The following is a 26,341-nucleotide window of genomic DNA, read 5'->3' on the forward strand; positions in this document are numbered from 1 at the left end:
CTCACCCTTCCAACCAGGCCTGTCCTGGGCCCCCTCCAGGAAGACCCTTCACAGGCACCCACACAGTCACTCTCCACTGGGGCCGCCCCCCTGCAACTCCCCCCCCAGGGGAAGCTTCTGGGAGCAGGCTTGGAGTTCTGCTCAGACTCTTGTCCTCAGCAAACATCCCGAGCTCAACTTCAAGCCTAAGATGGGAAGCTCGATCTCTTTCCTGTGAACTGGAAGAGAGGAGGCCTTTCCACAGTCCTGAAAGGAAAGCTTTTGCTGTGTATTTGAAAGAACTGGGCTTCTCGAAGCTCCGTCTAAGACCTTTAGGTGATGCATGCGTCAGAAATGGCAGTCCTAGAGGGCTTTCCCGTCCCCACCTCCTTATCCCTGTTCATCCTGAAATCCTGTCCATTCTGCCTTCCACATCCTAAATCCTTGCTTCTAGTGCCTCTCTATGTCAGCTCCACAAAAGCAGGGACCTCGTCTGGGTCACTTTAAATCAGCTACCTCCTTCCCGCCCCCTCCTGCTTTCATTTCACCATCTCTCACCTGGATGGTGGCAGTGGCATTCTGTCCCTGGCTCCTCCTTCAAAGGCTGTTTGCTCTGCAGGTACATGTGTTTATCGTGTCCCTGCCTTGCCTTGCTTGCTGTCACCTGCACGGCCAAGTGCAAACACCTTAGCTTGGTCTCCAAGGCCCCATGTGGTCCAGCCCCAGTTTCCCATTTGCTCCAGCCAGGCCATGTGATCTGTATTTGTTCTACGTACTTTTATATGTATATATATTTACATGTATGTAAATGTTTATAAATACAGGCAGACCTCATTTCACTGTGCTTCTTCGCTTTATTGCACTTCACAGATATTTTGGGTTTTTTTACAAATGAAGCTTTGTGGCAACCCTGCATCGAGCAAGTCTGTCAGTGCCATTTTTCCAGCAGCATTTGCTTACTTTGTGTCTCTGTGTCACATTTTGGTAATTCTCAGAATATTGCAAACTTTTTCGTTATTAGGTTTGTGATGGTGGTCTGTGATCAGTGATCTTTGATGTTACTATTGTGAAAAGATTAGGACTCACTGAAGGCTCAGATGATGGTTAGCATTTTTTAATGAGGTGTTTTTTAATTAAGGTATATACACTGTTATTTCAGACATAATGCTATTGCATACTTAATAGACTACAGTATAGTGTAAACATAACTTCTTAAAAAAATTTTATTGAAGTATAGTTTATTTACAATGTTGTGGTTAATTTCTGCTATACAGCAAAGTGATTCAGTTATACACATATATTTTCTTTTTCATAATCTTTTCTATTATGGTTTATCCCAGGAATTGAATATAGTTCCCTGTGTAGTAGTACCTTGTTGTTTATCCATTCTATATATAATAGTTTACATCTGCTAATCCCAAACTCCCAATCCTTCCCTTTCCCACCCCTCCCCTTTGTCAACCACAAGTCTGTTCTCTATGTCTGTGAGTCAGGTTTTTTTGTAGCTATGTTTATTTGTCGTATTTTAGATTTCACATGTAAGTGATATCATATGGTATTTGTCTTTCTCTTTCTGACTTACTTCACTTAGTATGATAATCTTTAGGTCCATCCATGTTGCTGCCAATGGCATTATTTTATTATTTTTTTAATGGCTGAGTAATATTCCATTGTATATATGTACCATATCTTCTTTACCGATTCATCTGTCGATGGACATTTACATTGCTTCCATGTCTTCGCTATTGTAAATAGTGCTACTATGAACATAGGGGGTGCATGTATCTTTTCGAATTATAGTTTTGTCTGGGTATATGCCCAGGAGTGGGATTGCTGGATCATATGGCAACTCTATTTTTAGCTTTTTGAGGAACCTCCATACTGTTCTCCATAGTGGCTGGACCAACTTACATTCCCACCAACAGTGTAGGAGGGTTCCCTTTTCTCCACACCCTCTCCAGCATTTATTATTTGTAGACTTTTTAACGATGGCCGTTCTGACCAGTGTGAGGTGGTACCTCATTGTAGTTCTGATTTGCATTTCTCTAGTAATTAGCGATGATGGGCATCTTTGCATGTGCCTACTGGCCATCTGTATGTCTTCTTTGGAGATTCTTTGGAGAAATCTCTATTTACGTCTTCTGCCCATTTTTCGATTGGGTTGTTTGTTTTTTTGTTACTGCTAAACAGTAGGAGCTGTTTGTATATTTTGGAAATTAGGCCCTTGTCAGTCGCATCGCTTGCAGATATTTTCTCCCAGTCTGTAGGTTTAAACACAACTTTCACATGCACTGGGAAATCAAAAAATTCATGTGACTTGCTTTATTGTAATACTTGCTTTATTGTGGTGGTCTGGAACCAAACTTGTAATATCTCCGAGGCGTGCCTGCACATGTGTGTGTGTGTGTGTGTGTGAGATGAGCCTCATTCTTTTCCATAGCTGCATAGTATTCCCTAGTGTGCATGCAACCAGTCCCCTGTTCTGGATATTTGTCCAATATACAAGCTTTGTGCATCTATCCAAATATTTCTATAGGATCAGTTCTTTGAAATCGCAGTCCTAAAGTATGTATATATAAAATTTGGCCTCCACAAAAGAAGCTGTACTAATCAGTAACAGACATGAAAATGCCTGTTTCTCCACATTCTCATTAACACCGTGTAGTCTCAGTTTTGTTTTTAAGTTTTAATTAATCTGGTAAGTGAAAAATCTCTTCCTGTGGTTCTAATTTTCATTTCCCTGATTGCCAGTGAAACTGAGAATCTTTTCCTATGTTTATTGGCCTTTTTGTGTTTCTCTTGGTGTAAATTACCTCTTGATATCTCGCCCATTTTTCTATCAAGTAATTTATCTTCTTTTTAATTATATTGATTTATAAGTTGCTTATTACATATATTTTGGACACCGTGTTTTCTCCTAAGTCTGTAAATTGTCCTTTTTAAACCTTTGTGTATATCCTTCCGTGAACTGATATTTTTTTCAATAAACTTTTTTTTTTTTTTTAATTTATTTTTGGCTGTGTTGGGTCTTCGTTGCTGCATGCAGGCTTTCTCTAGTTGCGGCGAGTGGGGACCACTCTTCGTTGCAGTGCATGGGCTTCACATTGCGGTGGCTTCTCTTGTTGTGGAGCACAGGCTCCAGGCGCGTGGGCTTCAGTAGTTGTGGCATGCAGGCTCAGTAGTTGTGGCTTGTGGGCTCTAGAGCGCAGGCTCAGTAGTTGTGGCACACGGGCTCAGTTGCTCCGCGGCATGTGGGATCTTCCCGGACCAGGGCTCGAACCCGTGTCCTCTGCATTGGCAGGAGGATTCTTAACCACTGAGCCACCAGGGAAGTCCCTTCAATAAACTTTTAATTTCAGAATAGATTTAGATTCACAGAAAAGGTACATGGATAGTACAGAGAGTTGATTGTAATTGAATCTTTCTATCTTGAAAAGGAAGGCCTTCCCCACCCCAAGAGCATAAAAATATTGTGTTCTATTTTCTTTCAGTACTTACATAACTTTGTTTCTCTTGGCTCTTAATCCCATCTGGAATCTATTTTTTGTAGGTATGAGACAGAGATCTAACGTGATTTTTTCCACCCCCAAAGAGCCAGTGACCCAACACCAATTTTTTTCTGTCGTAGTTATCCATCATTTCCCAACAGATTTGAAACTACCTGTGCCATATCCTAAATTTATGACATCGTTCGTCTGTTAGCCAAACTGTGATATCAGGAATCAGTGTCTTTCCGAGGGTATCTTTTTTTATAGCTCCAGGGCCCTCGGTAGATGCTCCTTAAATGCTCATAGTGAGTATAATGGAACGGCCTCACCTGCTTTCAGACAGACACACCAACTAGGGTAAAACCTCCTGCCGAGACCCATTGCTGGGAAAGAGGGCTCGTCATAGGGATGGATGGTGTGTATTCATTTACTTAGAAATTTTATTTGTTTTTCTAAATAGATGAAGCACTCAGAACAAAATTCAAAAGGCACCAAGGAGTACCTCTTGAACGCCTGCCCCTCCCCCTCCCCCGTGCCTGTACCACCAGCCTTGTCCCCATTTCTCATCCGTGCTCATGGCTTGTCCTCCCCGCCCTTCTGTCCGCTTCGGCGTAGGTTTTGGCAGCTGTTCCAAACTGGATCGGAAAGAGCTCCTAATTCTTTTTCACAGCTGCACCGTATTCACTGTGCTCTTTAGTTAGCCGTGCCCTCCACAGCGTCCCCGTGGTGGTGGCCTTGTTCTCCCCTCGCTGGCGGCTGCCCCACTGGGCTCAGTGCCCAGACTGACCCCGGGAAGGAGGGCGTGTTGTTGGACGATGGGCTGCCACTTTCTTCGTCTGCCTGCCTGCCGACTGGTTAAGCACAGAGCGAGAACCCCCGCCAACACGGGTGTGATGCCCCCCTCCCCACCTGGTTGACCAAGACTTCAAGGGATGCGCTGTAAGGCAGAGTTGAGCGTAACCGTGAGAAATGAAAGTACAGACTAGAGCGAAGCACCTGAAATGGGGCCAATGGGAAGAGGGGCCTCTCGGAGGAAAGTCTGTCTTGGGACTCTGCCCCTCTGGGGTGGCTCCAGGAGCTGCTGGGCAGAGCGCATGTCCGCGCAGGCCTCTGCGGCAGTTCCCACGGGCCCCGTCGGGAGGGAGCTGCCGCTGAAAGCCGATGTTCCCAGGCTCGGGACCCTCCTTCACCACCTGCGAAAGTTTATTAAATGTCCCACGGGTGCTGCCTCACCGTGGCCCTGGAAGTAGAGGGGAAGTGACACCAGCTTAAGCAGATTCCTGGTCACGAGGGAGGAGCAGGCAGCCCTGGGAGAAAGCAGCCTTCAGAGTCACCAGGTGTTTGCCCCAGGGATGAGAGTAGTGACAGGTGCGGGCGCACCAGAGCTCCCCGGAGCCCTCCTCGCTTCCCTCTGGGTTCCACGCTGCCGCCCCGGGTGGGCAGAGGGTCCGTGCAAGGCCCCGGACAGGTTCATCTTCTCCCAGCCCATCAGCCTCTCCCAGCTTCGTTTCCTGGGTCCCTCGCTCCACTGTTAACTCCCTTCCTGCGTGTTCTTCAGATCTGCCCACCCTGAAAACTGCATGGCCACGTGGCGTGGTGCTACCACATTCCCTGGTTCCCCCCCTCGGCCCCTGACCACTTCAGGCTGCCCAGGAGCCGCCCTGAGTTGCCAGCCAGCCTCCTGGGGGCCCTCAGCAGATCCCAGGCTCCACCAGGCTTCCTGCTGGAGACACCTCTCCCCTCCCAGCAAACAGCGGGGCCCCTTCTCTCTCTACAGATGACTGCTGCCCCCACACACACACCCAGTGGACCCACAGCTCTCACCCCTGCCTTTCCTCCTGATCCCTCCTCCACAATCAGGATCTCAACGGTCCTGCCTTTTCCAGACCTTCCTTCTGCATCATCCTTGCTCGTCCTTATACCTTCAGCTTTTTATTCTCTACTGGCTCTTTCTGTCAGCAAAATGTGCTCTGTGTGTCTCCTACCTTCGAACGGCAGTTCCATCTCCACCCACCCCTCCCTGCAGCTCCTTCTGCCGTCCACACTCTCCACCCCCAGCTCTCTCCTTCTCCTTGTCTGAACCCTGCCCACCCTGGACACGGGGGTTCTTCAGAGCTCAGAGTGTCTCAGAGGGAGTTCTCACCTGAGAAAAGAGACATTCGGGCCTCTGGAGGAGGACAAGTCCAGAACATTCTAGAAGGAGTCTACCAAGGCCCCAGACCCTCAAGATTTCAGAAGGGTTCAAAATCTGGAGGAACAAGAGGCAAGAGGAAAGTCATGTCCAGGGGTCGAGGGCCCATGGCTGGAGCTGGGAGGACGGCCGAGGGTCCCCGTGGAGCCAGGAGCACGCGGGGTGGTGGCCGAGCAGACGCTCGCTCCCCTTTATGAGAGGCTGTGTGTGTGTGGGGGGGGGGCAGTGGGAGTAGAGGCACCACCCCAGTCCACCTAAAGCGCTCTGTCACCAGTGACCTAATGGCCTGTCCTCATGCGCAAGCTTCCCATTTTCGCCTTGGCTGGCTGCACGGTGTGGTTTTCCTGGTACCTTCCCCTCCTCAGGCCCCTCCCCCTCAGGCGCCATCCTTGGTGCCCCCCCCCCCCCCGCTGCTCCCTGAGCCTTGGTTGGCCTCAGGGTCCTGCCCCAGCCCCTCCTCTCTGGTCCCTTGGCACAGCCTCGGGGGGCTTTCTGGGCGGGGCTCTGTGGGGCTCTGTCCACACTGCCCCCTTGCAAGACTCGGGTGCCTCTCCCCAGCTGCTGGGAGCGTCGAGCTGCCTCTGCAGGAGGTTGGCTGGGCCCCTTCCTTGGGAGCAGCCCGGGGCTGGGGTTACAAAGGGCTGCCGCTGCCTCAACCCTGCATGTCTCTGAGAGGCGGGGACCCTGCCGGCTCCAGAGCCCCTTGCGGGGTTGGCTGAGGGCTTTGCGGAGACTGCATTGCAGCCTGGCTTGCCCCCTGGCCCAGACCTGCTTCCTTCACCCCCCGATAGGAGTGATGCCAAGAGCACCCTTATACCCCACTCCTGCCGTAAATTCCATGCACGCTCATCTCCGTTTCAGAGTCCAGCTCCTTGGGACTCCACCCAGGACCCCATCTCAGCCACTTCCATGGCTTCAACGCCAACTTCGCGCCAGGGGCTCCCGAGTCAATACGTCTGGCCAGACTTTTCTGCTCAGCACCAGATCCGAGTGGGAAGTATTTCAAATTCAGCACATGTGAAACAGAAGTCACTGTCTTCCAAGGGGGACCACCACCTCCTGTCTTCCATGGCCCTGTGATGGCATCTGCCCATGGCCTGAAGCCTGGGGTGTCTGTGGGCACCTTCTGTCCCTTCAGGCGTACCCACCTCCCACGACAGTTACCTCTCCACATCACCCTCCGGTGCCACGGCGGCTCAGGCTCTCAGGACAGCACCCCTGGACGTCTGCCAGGGAGCCGGAGCTGGCTCCTTCCAGGCTCTCTCCCGTGTGACCCATCCCCACTCTGTCCAGTGGTGGCCTCTTCCTTCTAATGCACATCTGTCCCTGTCACTCCTCTGCTTAAAATCCTTCAGGCTTCTATGCTCAGGATGAAATTCAAACAGCCCAGCCTGGTGTACGAGGGCTTTCGTGCCTACTTTCCCAAGCCTGCCTTCTCCCCGCCACGTCCCCTCACAGGCTTCCACCCTCCAGCCATATCCTGAGAATGTGCGGCTACCCAAACCCATGATGAGCATTTGTCTTGAACTTTTCAACATCCGTTCCCTCTTCCTAGAGAAGCCTCTTTGCCTGTCTTCTTCCTCCTCTTTGCCTGGTTGACATTTCCTCACCCCCCAAGACTAGGCTGAGATGAGGCATCTCCTCTTCGGAGAAACCTCCGGATGCAGAGCCCTGGTTGTTGGTGCCCCTTGCTGACCCCTTGGGCTATGAGCGTCGTGAGGACAAGAGCTGTGACTTTGCTCGCCGGGTCCTTGGACCCTGGCACGGAGGAGGGGCTTGGGGAGCATGCTTGTGGAGTGCTTGCTTCTGGAGGGCAGATTTCAAAAAGAGTAGAGAGACTGAGAGCTTTTTAGTAGCAGATTCCAAAAAGAAAAACGGTTCAGGGGGGCTACAGAGATCCTGCAATAAAACTTTGAACATGGTTTGCAAATGGACCCAATGACGAAAAATGCAGGAAGTATCTAGAGGTGCAGGGGCTGCACTCAGAGCTCATGCATGATCTCTGATCTTGAAAGATATGGAAGAGGGAAAGAAAGGGACATGAGCAAGGCAAATGGAGAAATAGCACAGACCAGTGACAGTACTGGTGGGAAAAGCTAAGGCCTGTAGAAAGGGCTTCTGTGTAATTTTTGCTTTTTTTTTTTTTTTCTTTTGGCCACACCACGAGGCATGTGGGATCTTAGTTCCCCGACCAGGGATGGAACTGATGCCCCCTGCAGTGGAAGCGCAGAGTCCTAACCACTGGACTGCCAGGGAAGTCCCCTGTGTAGTTATTTTTACATTTATTTATTTATTTATTTTATTTTGGCTGTGTTGGGTCTTCGTTTCTGCGCGAGGGCTTTCTGTAGTTGCGGCAAGCGGGGGCCACTCTTCATCGCGGTGTGCGGGCCTCTCACTATCGTGGCCTCTCTTGTTGGGGAGCACAGGCTCCAGACGCGCAGGCTCAGTAGTTGTGGCTCACGGGCTCAGTTGCTCCGCGGCATGTGGGATCTTCCCAGACCAGGGCTCGAACCCATGTCCCCTGCATTAGCAGGCAGATTCTCAACCACTGCGCCACCAGGGAAGCCCCCCTTGTGTAGTTATTTTTGAAGTAAGGAGTGCTGTTCTGGGCTGATGAGGAAACGTTAACACGGATGAAGAGAGAACAATACCATGTAATTCCTATTTTGCTTCTGTCTTCCTTGTCGAGGAGCATAATTTTTCATCTGGACTCAAATATTGATCAAAGGGGATTGCAGCCTAAGATATCGGGGGAGACGGAATGACAGCGTCCAGCTGTGTGAAATGAGTTGAGGTCCCCTCCTGCAAAAGGATGTCTCAAGTCTGTCCTGGGCGACGTGCAGGTGGGGCGCCCTCACTCTGCAGAGACCTCGGGTGGGTGCAGGGGTGCGGGAGCTCCCGGGGCATGGGGAGGGAGGGTGCAGAAGGTGCTTTCTTCACTCAGTGCCGCGGGCTTGATGTGTCCCTCAACAGAACTCCCAGGGGATAGCTTGTGAGCACATACATAGACAAGGAAGCACCGCTTTCTAGGATTCCTAAGAATAAATCATATCAGACTAGCCTCATTTCGTTTTTGACAGACTAACCAGAAGAGTACTCTGGAGAGGGCTGTCTGGGTTTTGTAGGGCCTTTGACGGAAACGATTGTCGTATCTTGTGACAACATAAAGAAACGTGGGCTGCGCGATGTCAAATTAGATGGGCTCGTCATCCAAAAGTGCTGCTAGCCGTCAGAATTGGCCTGGAGGGAAGGCCCAGGCGGCCACCCAGAGTTCCGTCTTCACTGACAGGTTGGCCAGCGCAGACCCTGGGTCTTGGACGAGGCCATTAATAGAACAATGGTCAGGTTCACACATAACATGAATGTGACTGACAGCAAATTGAAGATCCCGGAACATCTCAGCAGACCATAATGATGGGCTGAGTGGGAAAGAGAGACCCAGCTGCACAATTAAGAACAGGATCTGGGAGATGGGATTTGACAGCGAGACGTGTGAACTAACTTTGGGCCCAATCTGTCAACGGCGTCGCATCTCGAGGCTGCCCCTAAAATGAGTGTCAGCCTCAGCTCTGAGCGCCTCACTTGATGGGAATGTCAGCAACGCTGAGGAACTTCGTAAGAACCAACCCAGAATGGCAAAAAGATTCCAAAGGTTAGAAAAGAGTAGCTGTTACACCGGGGAAGGGGTAGCTATGGGAAGTTCGGTGACTTCCTTCAAGTACGCGAAGGCCCTAGTTAAACGGACAGATATGTGGGTACCAGGACATGAGACGGGGTGACTTTTAAGGTATTTTAAGCGTAGTGGTCTGTGGGTTTCCTCGTAATACCAGAAAGAGAGAGAGGGAGGGAGGAAGGGAGATAGGAGGATGGAAGTTGGGTTGTGATTGTCCACATGAACTTTATTTACTAAGCGGTAGTAACCTTTTTATTTGGTTGTACTATGCATGCAGGAGAGGACACATCAGAGGTGGACACTGTACACTTTGCCAGGCGTCTGTGCAACCACCACTGCCTCACAGGCCAGAACGTCACCTGCTTGCTCCCCAGAAGACCCCTGGGCCGCCCCCCCCCCCAGGCATTCCCTCTGCAAAGAAAACCGCTTCCCCAACTTCCATCCCGTAGGTGTGTTGTGCCAGGTTTTGAACATGGGTGCCGGTGGGACCGGTAGATGGCTCCTTCACGTTGCCTGGTGGGACCCCACCATGTGGATCTGAGGCTGTCTGAATCCCACCGTCTCTTCCTGTCTGCACTGTGTGTGCCCACACTTGTGAGTGTCCCAGCGGGTGTGGGGATGACCGGGCAGACGGCCGAAGAGTTTACCCTGACCTCTGAGCCCAGGTCCTTGTCCTTCCTGCCCAGGTGGCACATGCTCACGTGCAAGATAGGAGACTCCAGGGAAGGAGTGAGAGGCGGGTGGCATGAGAGGCGGTCATGATGCCTGAGAGGCGGCGTGGACAGCCCGGGAGCGGCGAGCCGGGCAGACGCCCTGGGGCAGGGTGTTGGGCGGCATTTCCACGGCGGAACAGGCCGCTGCAGTTGCTTCCTGAGCTGCCCTAGAGACATGGAAAAGGCCGTTCACGCCTTTGGCCAGATGCCTGGTGGCCTCTTACGGTAGTTCAACCTCAGCAGAGCCTAGTTCCCCTCCAGGGGGGCTGCGGTGACCTGTGTGGTTGTCCTGACACCCTAATGGCCCGGGCTGGCAGGCGCCTTTGCGGTCCTCAGAGCGCACACAGGCTGCCCCTTGCAGGAGCTGGAGGCTGGAGGCTGGGGAGTAGAGCGCCTGTGCTCCACTTCCCGGCTCTGCTGTTGGTTTGGAAAAGTCATTTCCCAATTTCCCAGCGCCTTAGGCCCTCTGAGTGCTGATCCGGTGTCCTGGTCTTACAGCGGCCTGTCAGGGTGGCGGGGCAGGACTGAGGCAGAGGCCTGGTCTGGTGTGATTTCAGAGGGCTGGAGCCTGTTGCCTTATATGACACTGGCTGGCATGGCTCCAGTGGCTTCTGCATCCTCCTGTGTTCGCCTGGTTTGAGTTCCGGGGAGGCCTCGCCGGGTGGGGTTGGGCAGCTTCTCGGGGAGGACGGCCCGGGGCCAACCTCAGCCGGGCCACGGGCCCCCCTGCTCGCCCCCTGCACAGTGTGGGTGGTGTTTGGGGTGAGTCTTTGCTCTTTCCCCTCTGTAGAGTGAGTTCTCAGTGTGGAATTAAAAAGTGGTCCTGTTCCCTCTCCCTGTGTCCCAGTGGGAACTGAGAGGGCAGGGGACTGTGTGTAGAAGGCAGGGAGGGCCATCAGGATGAAAGGCAGTGGGCAGGCGGGGAGCGCACCGCCCTCAGATGTGGGTTTCTTTTCATCCATTCACCCCCCCGGGGCTCCTTCTGATGCTTGTCTTCTATTTCTTTCTGGACAGCAGCTCTGTCCTGACCCACCCGGCCCACCTCTTCCCTTCTGGAACCACCCCCGGCTCTGCTTTGCCGGCCTGCCAGCACCCCACCCCCGGGTCGGCCCCTCCCCACCCGCTGCGGGTAACAGCGCTCCCCAAGGCCCGGGTTTGGATTAATGAAGCCCAGATGCCGGACTGGGGACTCCGGCTGCAAGTTCTCGCGCTGGAGCAGCAGCTTGGCTCGGAGGGCCCGTCTACCTCCCCCCCCCGCCCCCCACCGTCCCGTGCTCCTGGCCCAGCTGCTGCTGGGGCTCCCGGGGAACAGCTGGAGAGCAGGTTCTGGTGGCCGGTGCTGGGCGGGCGCCGCGGCGGGAGCCCAGGGAGAGACGCGGGTGGGGCTCCGGGTGAGGGGTCTGGTGTGGGGGGTGCCGGATGAGGGCTCCCATGTTCTGTCCCATGACGCAGTCCAGATGGGGCTGCCTCTCCCCAGGACTCGGAGGGTGGGTGGGAAAGCTGGGGCGCTCTGCAGAAAGGGAACCGGGGTCACCAGTCCAGAATGGAAGGGGATGGCCGGCCCCTCCCAGGGTGGCCAGATAAAATACAAAGATGGCATAGGAGAAACTCACGCTAAAAAACATTGTTCTTTATCTATAGGAAGTTCATATTTAACTGGCATCCTATATTTTTATTGGCTAAGTCAGGCTATCCTTACCACCCCACAGCTGAACTTCTTCTTTAAGTAATAGTTTTATTGGACTGCAACATACGAACAGAACACAGACCGTAAGTGTGTGCTCAGTGGGTTTCCACAAGTGGAACACATGTAAAACCAGCACCCAGATCAAGAAATGAGGGAGTTCCCTGGCGGTCCAGTGGTTAGGACGCGGCGCTTTCACTGCCAGGGCCCAGGTTCAGTCCCTGGTTGGTGAACTAAGGTTCCCGCGAGCCACATGGTGCGGCCGAATGAAAAGAAAAAAAAGAAGAAGAAATGAGACGTGAGCAGAGCCTGCCCGCCACCCCACCCCTGCCAAGTATCCCCGTTTTTGTGCTTAATGTAAGTGAAATCATACATGTGTATTCTGCTGGAACTGGCTTCTTTCACACAGCCCTGTGAGGCTCACCCGTGCTGCCGGATGGAGTCGTGGCTCATCCACATTCGTTCCGCGTGGGCTTGAGATGGGTGGGTGGAGCCCAGCCCCTCTGTCCATTCTAGTGGCGGATCGGCGCTGCTCGTCCGCCTCTTTTCTCGTACGTCGTACGTGTGTGCCCGGGAGTAGGACTGCCGGGCCGTGGGGCGGGCACACGAACATCTTTAGTAGGTCTCGCCAGGCAGTTGGTGTACGCGTTCATGTCCCCGCCAGCTGTGTGGGAGCGTCTCCCCTCTTTCCCATGTTTGCCCTTCTAGTATGTGATGCTGCTGCCTGATGCTGCTTTTTTCCCTTTTTTTAAAAATCAAGAGCCTCTTGCCTTGTTGATTCCTCTGATTTTCTTGAATAAGAAGATCAACAAGGCCCCTGCTTCAGGTACCACCTACCCTCCTGGCTTGGAGGAGGCCATTCCCACCCCCGTTCCCCACCAACTGGGAGCCCCCCCTGCACGCACGTAAGGCCACGGCAGCCGCAGGCCCTGGGGAAGTTGCAGGGGCGCCTTCAGCACCGCTCAGGCGGGGCTCAGTCCTGCTTCCCCCAGGTACTTCCTTAGGGAAACATCATTTCCGAGGGCTGCCTGTCCCCGATGTCCTGTCCTTCGTTTCCCCATGAGGTCGTCCCAAGGATGGGGGTAGGGGCGCCCGTGGGGACCCTCCAGCAGTGTTGTTGCCAGAGGGCATTTCTCCTCTACGGAGCCGCTTCCAGCCCACGTGTTTTCCTTCGTGTTCCTTCAGTTTCCACCGGCTTCAGGACCTCTCCTTTGCTTCCCCTGGTGCTGGCTTTCCGCGGGAAATCGGGACTGTGGGCCACATCTGAGTCCATGCCAGGGGCTGCCTTCTGCCGTCCACGGGGGCAAAAAGTGTGTGAAGCCTCGAGGAAGATGTAACCCTCCACCCCTTCTCCCATCGCCCCTCTCCAGCCTCTCCTGGCCACTGTCACCCCTAGCCCTGTCCTCTAGTCTCTACTTCCCTCCTCTCTTCTTTTTACTCACTCCAGCCCTCAAGGACCCATGAAAATCAGAGCCCCAAACATTAGCGTCTGAACTCCCCATTAGAGGTCTTCACTCCTGAAGAGTGGAGACACCAGCTCCATCCTGAGTGAATCAGTTAGGACTGTTTGGTGCTAGACTTAGGAGCCCAGCTCAGACTGACTGAAGAAGCCAAAGGGACTTTATCGGCTGAGCCGACCAACCCACTGACCGCACGGGTCCAGGGGCCGGAGGCTTCAGGCAGGGTGGGCTCTGGGTGTTGTCAGGGCTCTACCTCTGCTTGCTTCATCCTCCAGGCTGCCCCACAAAGAGGCAGGATGGCCACCAGCGACAGGGGGGTCACCTCCCACCTGATCAGTGGTCCTGCTGGAAAGGCACACACTCTACTGGTAGCTCCAGCCAAGACCCCGAGGCCACCTCTCAGTGGCTCAAACACAGGGACTGATGGGCCAGGCCTGGCTCACGTGCCCACCCTGGGAGCCGGGATTTGGGCCGGGTGTGGTGGGTGAGGGTTTCTCCAAAGGAAAGTCACGGGATGCTGGCTGAAAAAAAAAAAACAACAAAACTTGGCCTCACCAAGCCCCGGTCACCCGCCTTCCACCACCCTACATGGGCTGAAAGATCATAATGCTGCAAAGGAAGGAAAAGGCGACGGTCTGTGCAAAAGAGGTTGAACAGTCCCTATCTCTGTGTAGCACAAATATATAGAGGAAAAAAGTAAGACGATAAATACTACTATGCTAGCCTCTGAAGTTACCACTTTTTTTTTTTTTAATTAATTTATTTATTTTTGGCTGTGTTGGGTCTTCGTTTCTGTGTGAGGGCTTTCTCTAGTTGCGGCAAGTGGGGGCCACTCTTCATCGCAGTGCGCGGGCCTCTCACTATCACGGCCTCTCTTGTTGCGGAGCACGGGCTCCAGACGCGCAGGCTCAGTAGTTGTGGCACGCGGGCCTAGTTGCTCCGCGGCATGTGGGATCTTCCCAGACCAGGGCTTGAACCCGTGTCCCTTGCATTGGCAGGCAGATTCTTAACCACTGCGCCACCAGGGAAGCCTCACCACTTTTTTTAAAAAATAATTTTTTCTTTTTGCTTATTTTTAAACTTTCCCATCTTGCATGTTTTATTACTTCTAAAATAAATAATAAATGCTATAAACCAAAGGAGAAAGCCAAAGTTCCCCACGTGGCTCTCCCCTGTTCACGTCTCGGTGTGTGTCCTGCCCCTCCCTGCGCCCACCCTGGGGACTTCAATCCCCCCGCCCCGGCCCAGGGTGGTACACCCCCTCAGTCTCTCTCGCCCCTTCTCTCACAGGCAGCTTCGACGCCAGCTCAGCCTCGTGATCATTGCCCGGCTGCTGGACCAGCAAGAGACGCTCCCTCTCTGGCAAGAGAAGGCCCAGGTGAGTCTCTGCCTCAGCATCCGCTGGGGAAGCCCGGCCGGCTCCTCCCGCTGCTTTTCCCAAAGGTTGGGAGCCTCAGGCCGGCGGAGTCAAGGTGAGTGGAATTTTCTGCTCACATTCTTGCATTCGACGGTTACTTTTTGCATGCCTACTATGTGCTCAGCACTGAGGATAGAGCAGTCAGCTGGGAGCAGGTATTACTTTTCCAAAAAATTGTGGTAAAATATACATAACATAAAATTTACCATTTTAACTTTTTTTTTACCATCTTAACAATTCTAAGGGCAGAGTTCTAACCGTTTTGAAGTGTGCAGTTCCACAGTCTTGCGCAACCACTGCCACCATCCACCTCCAGAACTTTTTCATCCTCCCAGACAGAAACTCTGCACCCGCTGAACACTAACTCCCATTCCCTCTTCCCCAGCCCCTGCTTATATAACTTTTTATAGGTGGAAAAACAATAAAGGTGAAAATGAACACTACTAAATTAACCCTGCTCGCTCCCAGTGACCCTTCTGCCCCATGTCAGGCATTCTTGGGGCAGCAGGGGAGGAAGTGCCTTCTTTCCTCTGCCGTCTGCTCTCCAAAAAGCTCCGACTGCAACCTCCTTGCAGCTCAGAGAGCAGTAGTTCAGGGGCCCTGGGGGCAGCATGGGTCACAGCCAGCCCAAGGGTGGGTGGCAGAGGGGTTGAGAATGCTCTCACCGGCCTCCCCCCGCCCCAAGGGCCTCCCTGGAACCCCAGAAGAGCTGCTGGGTGCAGCTGAGCCGTCTAGGTCTGCAGCATGAGACAGGCAAGGCAGTCCCGGGGAAAGGCTGCGTCTCTAGTCACTGGAGGTGCACCAGGCAAGCCCGCGGCCAGAGTGCTGAGAGAATGTTCTGGACCCTCCTGGGGCGGGTGGACCATATATGGCTGAGTCTAAGAGGCCACGATCGCAGGACGGGAGCTCAGAAAGGTGACCGCTTGGGTTGGCTCATCCAAGCAGGCCCGGCCTGGCTTTGCCCCGGCTGCCCCCTCTGCCTTCCATGCTTTCCCCAAGACTTAGGACGGCGTGAGCGTCTTCTCACCCCAGTTCCAGCTGAAGTGTCACCTTCTCCAGGAGGCCTTTGCTGACCACCCAATCCAAAAAGTGCCCTGGCACCATCACACTCTTTGAAAGTATTTGTGGTGCTCACCTCCTGATATTTTTTCTTCGTTCAGGGTCTGTGTACACACACACACACACAGCATCCGCAGCTCCTTGAGTACAGGGACCAAACGGTTCCTGCTCACTACTGCCCGTCAGCTCCTAGCACAGTACCTGACACACACAGGACCTCAGCGCACACGTGTGGGCTGAAGGAACCCAAGGCTGAGTTCCCGGGTGTGCAAAGGAAGGTTCCCCAGGCAGAGACCTTGGGAGGGCAGGAGGGGAGGGTGGCCTGCTCAGGGGTCACTTCACAGGGGAGGGTGGCCTGCTCGGGTCACTTCACAAAGGTGAGAGCCTGATGACAGAACATCTCTGCGAGAAAGAGAACAGAGGAGCCAAACGGGCGGGGCAGGCAGAGATGCAGCAGCGAGGACAAGACAGAGTGATCCCAGGAGGCTCCGGCGGGGGGTGGGGCAGCCTGGTAGAGAGGCTTTGGCGTTGACCCGAGTGCGGCCACCGAGCTCCTTGGAGAACCAAACACGTGTCAGCAGAGCGGAGGTGAGAGGCCAGAGTGTTGAGATCAGGAAAGGCAGGACTGGCTGCACGTGGTGGGTGGGAGTAGCCACCGTCCGTCCGGCAGCACTTGGCAGCGATCAGGAAAACACAGGCTGGCTCGAGCATGAGGGTCAGTTCAAGGCTTGGGGTTTTGTTTTGATTTGTTTTTTATTAGCCAGAGCCTACGCAGGGGAGAGTGCGGGGAGCGTGATGAGGGCCAGAGAGTGGCGAGGGGAGTGGCGCGGGGGAAGAGCTGGGTGGTCTGCCCTGGCGGGGACCTGGAGGGGAGGCGAGTGAGCGGGGCTGGTGGGGGAGGAGGGCCGGGGGGATGCCTCCCCCAGGGAGAGCTGGCCTGGGAGCTCCCAGCCTGTCTGGGGCGAGTCCAGCCCTGCCCCTGTGGGTCCCAGCTCCAGGGCTGTCCCACCACACCTGTCACCCACCTGCCCGCGTGCCCGCCGTGCGTTCATGAGACCCCAGCCGAGCGCCTCCTGTGTGCCAGGCTCTGCACCAGGAGACGACCTCGGAGGAGAGGGTGTGAGCGAGGCAGGCCGAAGGCCCGGTGACTAACTCTGCCCGGGGGCAGCGAAATGGCTTCCAGAGCCGTCCTGAGCCAGGTCTCGAAGGGTGCGTCAGTGCTCGTGCAGCAGGAAGGAGCGGGGAGGCAGGCGGGCCGAGCGGCCCAGGCAAAGCTGCGCCAGACCCGCGGCGGCTCGAGGGGCAGACGGGCAGCTCGGGCCTGCCCGCTGTCCTCCTGATGTGCTTCCCCATCCCCACTGCAAGCCCGCGGCTGCTGCACGGCCTCCTGCCAGGTCTCTGGGCCGCAGGCGCTCCCCTTTCCAGTCCGGCCTGCCAGGCGGCTCCTTAGGAGACATGCCTTCAGAGGGCCACCTTGGCCCTGCAGCCGCCCACGTCAAGCCCCCACGCCCCGCTTTCCCCACTCCTCCTCGACCACGTGGCTGCCAGGGCTGCCTGGGCCCTCCTCGCGGGCCAGCCCAGCCACCCTCTGCACGTGGCTTTGTGCCTGGGGCACTTCTTCCTTTCCACCCATTACATCCCAACCGAAGTGGTGGCTCTAAGGTGCTGCAGAGCACGGCTGAGCCCCGGTGCGGTACAGATGGGGAAACGGAGGCAGGCATGGTTAGGAGACTTCTCAGGGTCACGCAGTGGGAAAGCCGTGGAGCCAGGATTCAAACCCAGGTGCCCTGACTGCAGAGTCCGTGCCTGGGACCCCTGCAGTGTGCCGTCTCTGCTTCTCCAGCCTCTTCCTTGGATCCTGTTGTGGTGACAGCCTGGACCACACGTGCTGCTTCACCTGAGGTGCCCGGCTGGTCCCTTGAGCTTTGGTCCTGGCTGGCAGATAGGAGGACAAGGGCCGACCCTTCCTTCATCCATGCATAAGTGCTTGATAAACCTTAGCAATTGATTCACCGTGAAGGGGACTTCAGTGGTTGAGAATTGGCTCGTAGAAGGAGAGGATCTGGGGTGAGTGTCCAGGCAGGGGGTTCTCAGGGCACCGCTGGGCAGGAGGAGTCCCCGATGCCTGGATTGCTTGGTTCTCCATCTCGGGCTGCAGCCTGAGGCCCCAGGAGCAGGAGCAGGTGCTGAAGAACTGAATTTGAGGGACAGGACTTCTGTAGGTGGTCGGGATGCAACAACCCCACGGCTTGCATCTTCCAGGAGAGTCTCAGGGTCAAACTGCTTCCTTCCTGTTGTTCCTGCGAATCATGGGAATATCCCAGAAACAGCAGGGTTTTGGCCCCAGGCACCAGTGTGCTCCAGACACGGCTCAGGGCACTGAAGATACAGCCCTGAACAGCATTCAGTCTCCTTCCCTCATGAAACTCAGCGGGAGACAGACACAGGCACCAAGAGAGAAGTAAATCTTTGGCATTCCAGATGGTGATAAGTGCTATGGAGAAAAATAATGCCAGATAAAGAGGAGGGGGAGTGTTGGGGGGATGCTATTTTATAGGGGTGAACAGAGAAGGGGACATTTGAGCACCGACCTAAAGGAGTCACGCAGGTTTCTTGGGAAAAAGCATTCCGGGCAGAGGGAACAGCCAGTGCAAAGGCACTAGGGCAGGCAAAGGCCTCTTAGGTTGGAGGCAAAAGGAGAGGCCGGTGTGGCTGAAGCAGAGGGCTGAGGGTGGAGTAGGAGGAGCTGAGGTCAGAGAGGTAAGTGGGGACTCAGGTGGGGGCTTGACTTTCATGCCAAAGTGGAGAGCCACTGGAAGGTTTTGATAAGAGGCGGGACATAATCTGATTTATAAAATTTTTTTACAATTACACTGGCTGCTGTGTTGAGACTAGACTGTTGTGGGTGGAAGGAAGCAATTGCAGTAATCCTGGCAACAGTTGATGGTGGTTTGGCATGGGGAGATGGCGGTGCACGCAGGTGGCGAGCAGTGGTGAGATTCTAGGTGTATTTCCCAAGTACAGCCAGCGGGATGCGGAATGGGAGAGAAAGGAGGCGAGGAGGCCTCCAAGACCTATGCAGCTGGCAGGATGGAGAAGCCCTTTACCGAGACAGGCGAGACACAGGTGTAACAGGTTTGGCGAGAAATCGGGAGTTCGTTTCTTATCCCAGGCCACCTCTTACAACACAGCAAGCCTGCTTTGTCAAGCCATGCCTTCCAGTTTGGAGTTTGGAAAACACGGGCTTCGAATGGCCAGAATCAAGGGAGGCAAAGTCTTGCATCTACTATGGAAAGGCCAGCTGCAGACCTGACCTGCCATTCATTCATTTGTTCATTTAACAAATGCTTATTAAGCATATACAGTAGTCCCTGCTATCCGCGGGGGATACAGTCCAAGATATCTAGTGGGTGCCTGAAATGGTGGATAGTACTGAAACCTATATATGCTATGTTTTTTTCCTATACATACCTACCAATGATAAAGTTTAATTTATAAATTAGGCACAGTAAAAAATTAATAACAATAACTAATAATGAAATAGAACAATTATAACAATATACTGCAATAAAAGCTGTGTGAGTGTGGTCTCTTCCCATCAAAATATCTTATTGTATAAATTTGATGCCTTTTTCATCATAACTAAGCCCTTATCACGCACTGTGACCATAACTTTTACATTTTGAGATGCAGTAGCAAAAACCAGCATGGGTTTCTTTTTCCTTCTTCACAATTTCACGGATAGGAGATTTGTTCTTACTGTAGATCTTAGCAACCTCAGCACGTGATTTTTCTCCGTTCCTTCTAAAGTCAAGAACTCTCACCTTGTCACTTAAAGGAAGCGCTTTAAGCCTTCTCTCTGCCACATCCGAATTGGCCAGCATCACTGCCCTTGTGCGTTGGGACCTTTATTAAGTAAAATAAGGGTCACTTGAGCACAAGAACACAAGCACTGCAATACTGCGCCAGCCAATCTGGTAACTGAGACGACCACCAGGTGACTAACGGGGTAGGATCCGCTGGGCACAGGGACATTCACAGCCAGGGAGGAACGGAGCAGGACTGCGCGAGATTTCATCACGCTACTCAGAAGGGCGCGCGCGATTGAAAACTTACAAACTGTTTATTTCTGGAATTTTCCACTTCATATTTTCGGATCTCGGTCGACCACGGGTATCTGAAACCGTGGAAAGTGAAACTTCGGCTAAGGGGGCGCAACTGTGCCATGTGCCACGTGCTGTGCAAGGCTCTGCAGTGACCAAAACTGCCCTCACGGAGCTTACTGTTCTAGTGAGGGGCAGGGGACAGATAATAAAAAACATAACAAACAAGAAAATTACATAGCATGTCAAAAGGTGATAAGTGCTTGGGAAACAAAAGTCGTGCAGGGAAGGGGATTAGCAAGAGCAGGTGCTTGCTGCTGGGTAGATGGGTGGGCGGGCGGGGGGCTGGGCGCCTCACTGGGAAGGTGGGCCCGGAGGAAGGCTGGAAGGCAGAGGGGGCAGCTGTGCAGTGTCCGGTCAGAAGGCCCAGGCAGGGCACAGGCTCCAGGGAACAACAGGGGCCACCCGGGGCCTCGCAGACATTTAAGATGCTGGCCTTCTCCGCTGGGCCAATAGAAGCAGCTGCCGGGGTCTGAGCACAGGAGGGACCGCTGTGTGGACAGTTGCCTCGCTGGAACTGTCTGCCGCCTCTTGCCGGACAAACCGACAAGGCCAGCGGAGGCCTGCCTTTTTGGGTGATCATTTGCTTCTTGCCTGGGGATGTCTGTCCTAACAGGCTGAGTGTTTGCAGAGACGGCTCCCAGCGGTGGGGGTAAAGTGGGGAGGCATGCTGGTCAGAGCCTGGCCCTGCTGGGACCCACGCAGCCCAAATAAGTCCTGACCGCGGAGAAGGGTGTGTCTCCCGGGGAGGGGATGACTGCGGCTGCCAGAGCTGGGAACAAAAGAGAAAAAGCAATCAGAAGGCAGCAGCTTGCTGTGCTGAGCAGAGCGAAGCTGTTTTCACGGAGTGAGAGGAAAACCTTGGGAGCAGCCAGCCGCTGCTGTGTGCGCCCCGGCCCAGCCCGGCCCGCCCAGGGCTCCTGGCAGGGAGGGTCCCAGCTGGGGCGGGGCTGCCTGCCAAAGGGCTGCTTCTGGGGGCGTGGGCTGCAGAGCCCGCTCCCGTGCTTGCACAGCTGTGAGCCCGGAGCAGGCGGGGCTGTTTTGGAAACTATCACCAGACTTGGAAGGCCTGAGCGAGGCAGCACAGCTCTGGTTTTGGTGAAGCTCCAGATGGTGCCTCTCTTCGCCCAGAACCTTCCCCCCTCTCTCTCCCTGCCTCCTGCCCTCCCTCTCTGCGATCAGACGCTAGGCCAAGAAGCCCTGGCCCCCTTCCAGGAGCCGAGGCCCCGGGCCTGACTCCTAGCCCTCGCTCAGCCCAGCTGCTCTTGTGGGCTTTCTAAGCCTGTGGCTGGCGGAGGTGCTGAGCAGGTGTCTGCGGGCGAGTCGGGGGAAGAAGCCAGGTGTGCCAGGCAGGGCTGGGCTCGGGCAGGGAGCTGGCCCAGAGCCTTAGCCCTCGCCCTTTGGGCCAGCCTCCACCTGCTACATCTAAAGACATGGTGCCTCTGTGAACTCCCCTGGCCCAGCTCTTTCCTTCTGCATCCTCCCTCCCCAGGGTTACAGGTGGCCTCAGAGGGGCCCAGGGCTCAGAGAGTGACCCCCGGCCGTGAGTTAGCTCTGGGGCAGCTGGTGGTCCTTGCTGGGGCTCAGCCGAGGCTGCCCAAACCAGGTGAAGGGGCTGGGTGGGAAGGAGTGGCTGGATGCAGACACCTGGACTTAGGCAGGCCACGTGCCCCCATTTGTTCAGAGATGGGGGGTAGGGCAGCTAGCAGATTGAGTGATATAATACATTAACCAAAGGGCAATGTGTGCACCTCGCGGGGAATCCCATTCCAACAAAACAACTGCATGAGGACATTTTTGAGACAATCAGAGAAAAGTGAACACAGGTGTTTGATCGTGTAAGGAATTCTTGGTAATTTTGTTGGGCAAGAGAATGATGTGATTATGTTGGGGAAAAACTCCTTATCCTTTTCTGTTTGAAGCTCTTTGTGGGTAAAATGATACGGTGTTTGGATTTGCTTTGAAATTCTCTGGAAGGAAAAAAGGCGGAGGGGGCCTGGGGGTGATGAGTGCAGCCATCATTCACGTTCACACAGATGGGTATGGAGGTAGTTCTCAACCTCTCTTCTTTCAGGAGTGTTGAAAACGCCCATGGTAACAAGTTAAATGACAAGAGAGGACCAGCGGGCCTGAGCAGCAGCTCAGGGTGGGAAGGTCTTGTCCGGTGGCAGAGGAGACCCTCTTCTGGTCTTGATTCTTCTAAGCCCTGAGTGTCTGTTCAGTCCCGGGATGTGGGTTGAGTCCTCCTCGTTCACTTGTCTAAAGGATGCATGCCCTGCGAGCGTGAGAGCCTCTTCTCCCGGGAAGAAGGGGTGTGTTTGTCTCCATTTCACAGATGGGGACAGGCTCCGAGAGGCCACACGGCTCCCAAGGGAAAAGGTGCCCCCAGGTCGTGGAGCCAATGGTCTGGCTCCAGAGCCTAGGCTCTGACCCATGCCTGCCAGCCGGGGTGTCCCGGCCATGCGTCCCCAAAGTGCCCCAAGCACTCGTGAGTTATGGCCCCCCTTCTCTCCCCAGCTGTCCTCGCTCAGCCATCTCCTGAGCCTCATGAGGCCATCAACCCTGGGGCAGTACCTGGGCCCTGAGACCATGCCGCCCGGCCAGGAGCAGCAGCCAAAGGCCAGTGCCCAGCTAGACTACAAGGTGAGCACCCAGCCCCTGCCCACCTCCTCCAAGGCGCCACCCCAGGGTAGCAGGGAAGCCTGGGCTGTCCACAGGGCACCGCCTGGGGGCCTTTAAGGCTGCCAGTCCTGAAAGCCCGGGGCCTCGGAGCAGAGCCCAGCCAGCTACTCCCGCCCGTCTCCACAGAGCCTGTGCCCCTCATGGAGGCTCAGTGGGCACGGGCGTGCAGGCTGTGAGTTTCGCTGTGTCCTTTGTGGCCTGGCGTGGCTTTGTCAGCTGCGTTAGAGAGGACGCAGGAGATGAAGTGCTGGCGAGGGGAGTGGCGTGGGAAGGGAGTGCCCTAAAGGAGAAGCACAGGGAATGTTCAGATGCAAGAGGCCCCTTGTTTGCTGCGAGTGGAGCTGGGTCCAGCTCCCTGTTCCTATTCCCTGTGGTCCTCACTGAGGCCGAGTCCTTGGCCTTCCCCCAGTTCTTCCTAATTGACTTTCCAGACGTCGCCCAGCTTTCCTGAAAGCTATGCTTTGGCGGGAGTCAGGGGCAACAAGGTACCCCAGAGCCTGCCGGTTGTGGGGCTTGGAATGGTCAGGCCTGTGGCCCCTGGGGTGAATGTCAAGCAGGGGTGGCGGTGTAGGGGCTTCAGCCTGGGAGTCCCAAGCCTGGCTCCCTGGGGAGTTGGGGGGTAGAGCTCAGTGAGCTCCCTCATCCCTGGGGACTCAGGGATGAAGGATGCAGATAGGCATCTTGCTAATTTAGGAAGGCGGTAGTTCCAAAAGCTCACCCAGGGGTTGGATGTTGACATCCAGAAGGCCAGCCTTTGGGCATCATTCTGCAAATCAGATAAGTGAATTAATTACTTAATGAATACAAATGAACTGTTAAGAAGATATGATAACCCCCAGGTGTACGCTCCTCTCCTGGAACTCGCAGCAAAGGTTATCTCTCAGTTGTGCCTAATGTCAGTGAGTTTACGTGAGCTGTCCCCGGGCCCTGTTCCCCTTTGCCGGCTATTTCCCGTGAAACTGGAGCTCGTTACAGAGGCTAAGTCTGGGTGTTCCGGGGGCTCTGGAACAGAGGTGGGGTCAGCCCCTGGGGGTGGTCTGTCTGAGCAGGACACAGGTGGGCAGGCCCCAGGTCTGGGCTGGGGGAAGGGAAAAAGAGAGAAGAAGAAGGGGAGGGGCAAGAGAGAAAAGAGGACACTTGTGTCTGGTCCGGCCAAGGAAGAGCTGCCCTCCAGGCCCCTGGGGCCACCCCTGGACCTCGCCTCACAGTCTGGTAGCACATGTACCTTCAACAGCCTGGGGAGAGAGGGGAGTAAGCGGGCTGAGGGTATCCTTTTATATTTGAGGACTGTTCTCATGCACGTAAAGGAGGCTGTGAAGTGTCAACCCCGGTCGGCTGCATATTGGAAATGACCCATTTGGCCTGGAAACACGAGGGGCCGGCGTGTCTTGGCCGGGTGCTGGTCCAGGGCAGCAAAAGAGGCGAGTGAGGCCCAGGCAGCTCTTAGATGCCTTTGCTGCAGCTCGAGCCCACTGGGATTGATGCTGGTCTGAGGTAGCCAAGAGCAGAGAAGGGACGGGGAGGAGTGGGGCTGGTGCGGGCACACGGGCAGCGGTCTGCGCAGCAACGTGGAGCATCCTATATCCCCCTGGGCCGCGTACTGTCCAGACCGGGAGGGGCCGGGTGGGGCAGACGACTGGACTCCCACGGCCCAGCCCCACTCCCCGCTGAACCCACTGACTCCTCATTAGGGCCCAGGCGTGTTTCATCTTCAAAGATGATCGGGCTACTCACCAGCCAAAAAGAGCAGCGGCGTCATCTGCCCTGTTTTACAGGGAGTGGTGGTCTGGGCTGGCCGAGCCTTTTATCCCTAGAGCTCGCAGTCTTTGCCTTCTTTCTGCTTGGAGTGCAGCGGGGAAATTAAGGCCGGAGTGAGGTTGGCCTGAGGCGACCCAGCCTGGAGGAAATGGGGACAGGCCTTTCCCAGCGTTTGGGGCAGCCCTGCTGGACCCTATCCCTTGGGGCAGCCCTGCTGGGCCCCGCCCCCAGGCCCCTCACTCCTGTCTGGGAGATTTCCTGCCAAGACTGCTGGGTCGCAGCCCTCCTCCAGCTCTGCAGATAAACACTTCTGCCAGCCTCCGCTCCCTCCCCCACCCCTCCTCCTGTCTCTGCCTGGGGCCTTGGCCCAGGCTCCTCCTTCCCCCGGGAAGCTCCCAGCCTTCTTCCCACCCTGGTCCTGCCTTCCCCGGAGGCTGGGTGCTCCGGTGCTCCGTGCCCAGGGTGTGACTCTCTCTCCTCACTGATCCCATGGCTTTGCAGTTGTCCATCGACTTGTCTGTCTCCCCAGCTAGACTGTGGGCACAGCTGGTGTCTCAGCATCGCGTGCTGTGTTGGGCGCTAGATGGTTGAATGCGGGCACAAATGAATGAATGCAATTGTAATTCTCCCGCTCTGAACTCTCTCCTTCCACCCCATTCTGGCCCTCCCACCCCTCTGCTGGAAAGCGCCCTCCCTCTGGATGCCCTCAGACCAGCCTCTGTGTATAGGCCCCCTTGTCTCTTAATGTCCTTGTTTCATTAAGGCTACAAGAGTTGATGGCCTGGGCTTCTCCTGTTGGAGGCCCTTGACTTCAGAAGCGTCACCTGCTTATGAGAGAACCAATCACAGCCATTGTTTGTAATTTTAAGCTAGTGAGATTCCTGCCTGAGAAAGCTAACCAACAAGTTCAACAAAAGAAGCAACTTGCTCCTTCTGCAACACTGCAGGGGGTGGGTGTGGGATGGGAGGTGGGAGGGGGCTGGGGGGGGGGCGGGTTCTGTCCTAGCTCAGAGTCACAAAGTGTCCTAGCAAATCAGGGCAGAGCTTGTGTGGAAAATAGGAATCCTGCTTCTGAATGGGAAGATTAGAGTACTTTGAGCATTTTAAAGTGCTTTTGGATAAAGAAGTTGCTCAGCCCCTGGGTGATTTTTGGCAGCCCTGTGCTTGCCTGGTTTGAGAGGGGCTCTCCCAGAGGAGAAGGAGCATTGAGGTCAGAGTGATGCCTGGGGGTCTGGGGCTGCCCTGCGAGGGGCTGCTGTTTGAGAGAGGTGGGAGAGTTTGTCTTAATGCAGGCGTGTACTCTGAGAGCTGGCCTCCAGGTGCTTCCCTCTGGCCCATGGGTACCAATTCTGCAAGAGGCCAGCTCCTTCCCAGGCCTCCGTGTGTGTGTGAGGCTGTCCTTTCGGCCTCTGTGCAAACATCGTGTAACTGGACTCTGTTTTCCACTGTCTCCTCAAAGCGACGAGCTCAGCCGTACAGCCCAGAACCAGGGGTGTCCTGGGGGCTTTCTGTTTTCTTTTAGCTGACTTGCCTAAACCATATTTGCCCAGACTTAACTCATTTTTATCGAGATGACTGACGCTGTGGTCTTGTTAAACCTCCGCCGTGTGTGACGTTCCTGTTGACCACCCTTCCCTGCCCTTCCTGACTTCTCCCTGGCCTTCTGCCACATGGATGCTACAGGGAAGGAATTTTTGGTTCTGTATTTCCCCTAGGGATTCGGAAGGTCTGTAGAACCAGGATCTTTATGGTAGGGTGGAACTTTTCCCCCAGTTTGGTTAAATTTGGGAACTTTGAGGAAGTTAACCACCTCTCATTGTGTGGAAAGAAAACTTAAGGTCACGGAGGAGGACGTCCCAGCACTGGGGCTGCCCTGAGGCACCAGCCGGTTCTGTCTCCTCCTCTGCCTCTTGGGCACACCCTCCTCATAGCCCGACAGTGTCCTCACGGGACAGACGGCCAGGGACCCACTGAGGGTCCTGCATCTGTGATGGGCCCTGTCCCCCCAGGGCCCAGCCGCAAGAAGCCACCCCACCCAGACTGAGCCTGGCAGCTGCAAGGGGCTCCCATCAGC

General features: G+C 54.9%; 1 protein-coding gene and 1 long non-coding RNA gene across 4 annotated transcripts in view; one reads left to right on the top strand and one right to left on the bottom strand.

The window, feature by feature from the left end:
* The window catches only part of FAM178B (family with sequence similarity 178 member B), a 101,262-nt gene that overhangs the window by 62,899 nt on the left and 12,022 nt on the right, over positions 1-26,341 (top strand). Inside the window, exons 11-12 of one of the 3 annotated variants that reach the window (XM_082427386.1) lie at positions 14,479-14,566; positions 22,345-22,470. In XM_082427386.1, the coding sequence (XP_082283512.1) occupies positions 14,479-14,566; positions 22,345-22,470 (214 nt within the window). Of the gene's footprint in view, positions 1-14,478; positions 14,567-16,269; positions 16,380-20,915; positions 21,666-22,344; positions 22,471-26,341 lie in introns of those variants that run through there. The other 2 variants (XM_082427384.1, XM_082427385.1) reach the window with 2 other exon arrangements.
* LOC309644049 lies at positions 16,401-24,614 on the bottom strand. Its single transcript, XR_014254208.1, has 4 exons — positions 24,244-24,614; positions 23,228-23,275; positions 19,781-20,599; positions 16,401-18,158 (listed from the first exon to the last, which is right to left on the bottom strand). It is a non-coding gene; the product is annotated as an uncharacterized lncRNA (long non-coding RNA).

The sequence above is a fragment of the Balaenoptera physalus genome (genome assembly GCF_965194825.1).
Source record: "Balaenoptera physalus genome assembly, chromosome: 15".
In the NCBI taxonomy this organism is placed as follows: Eukaryota; Metazoa; Chordata; class Mammalia; order Artiodactyla; family Balaenopteridae; genus Balaenoptera; species Balaenoptera physalus.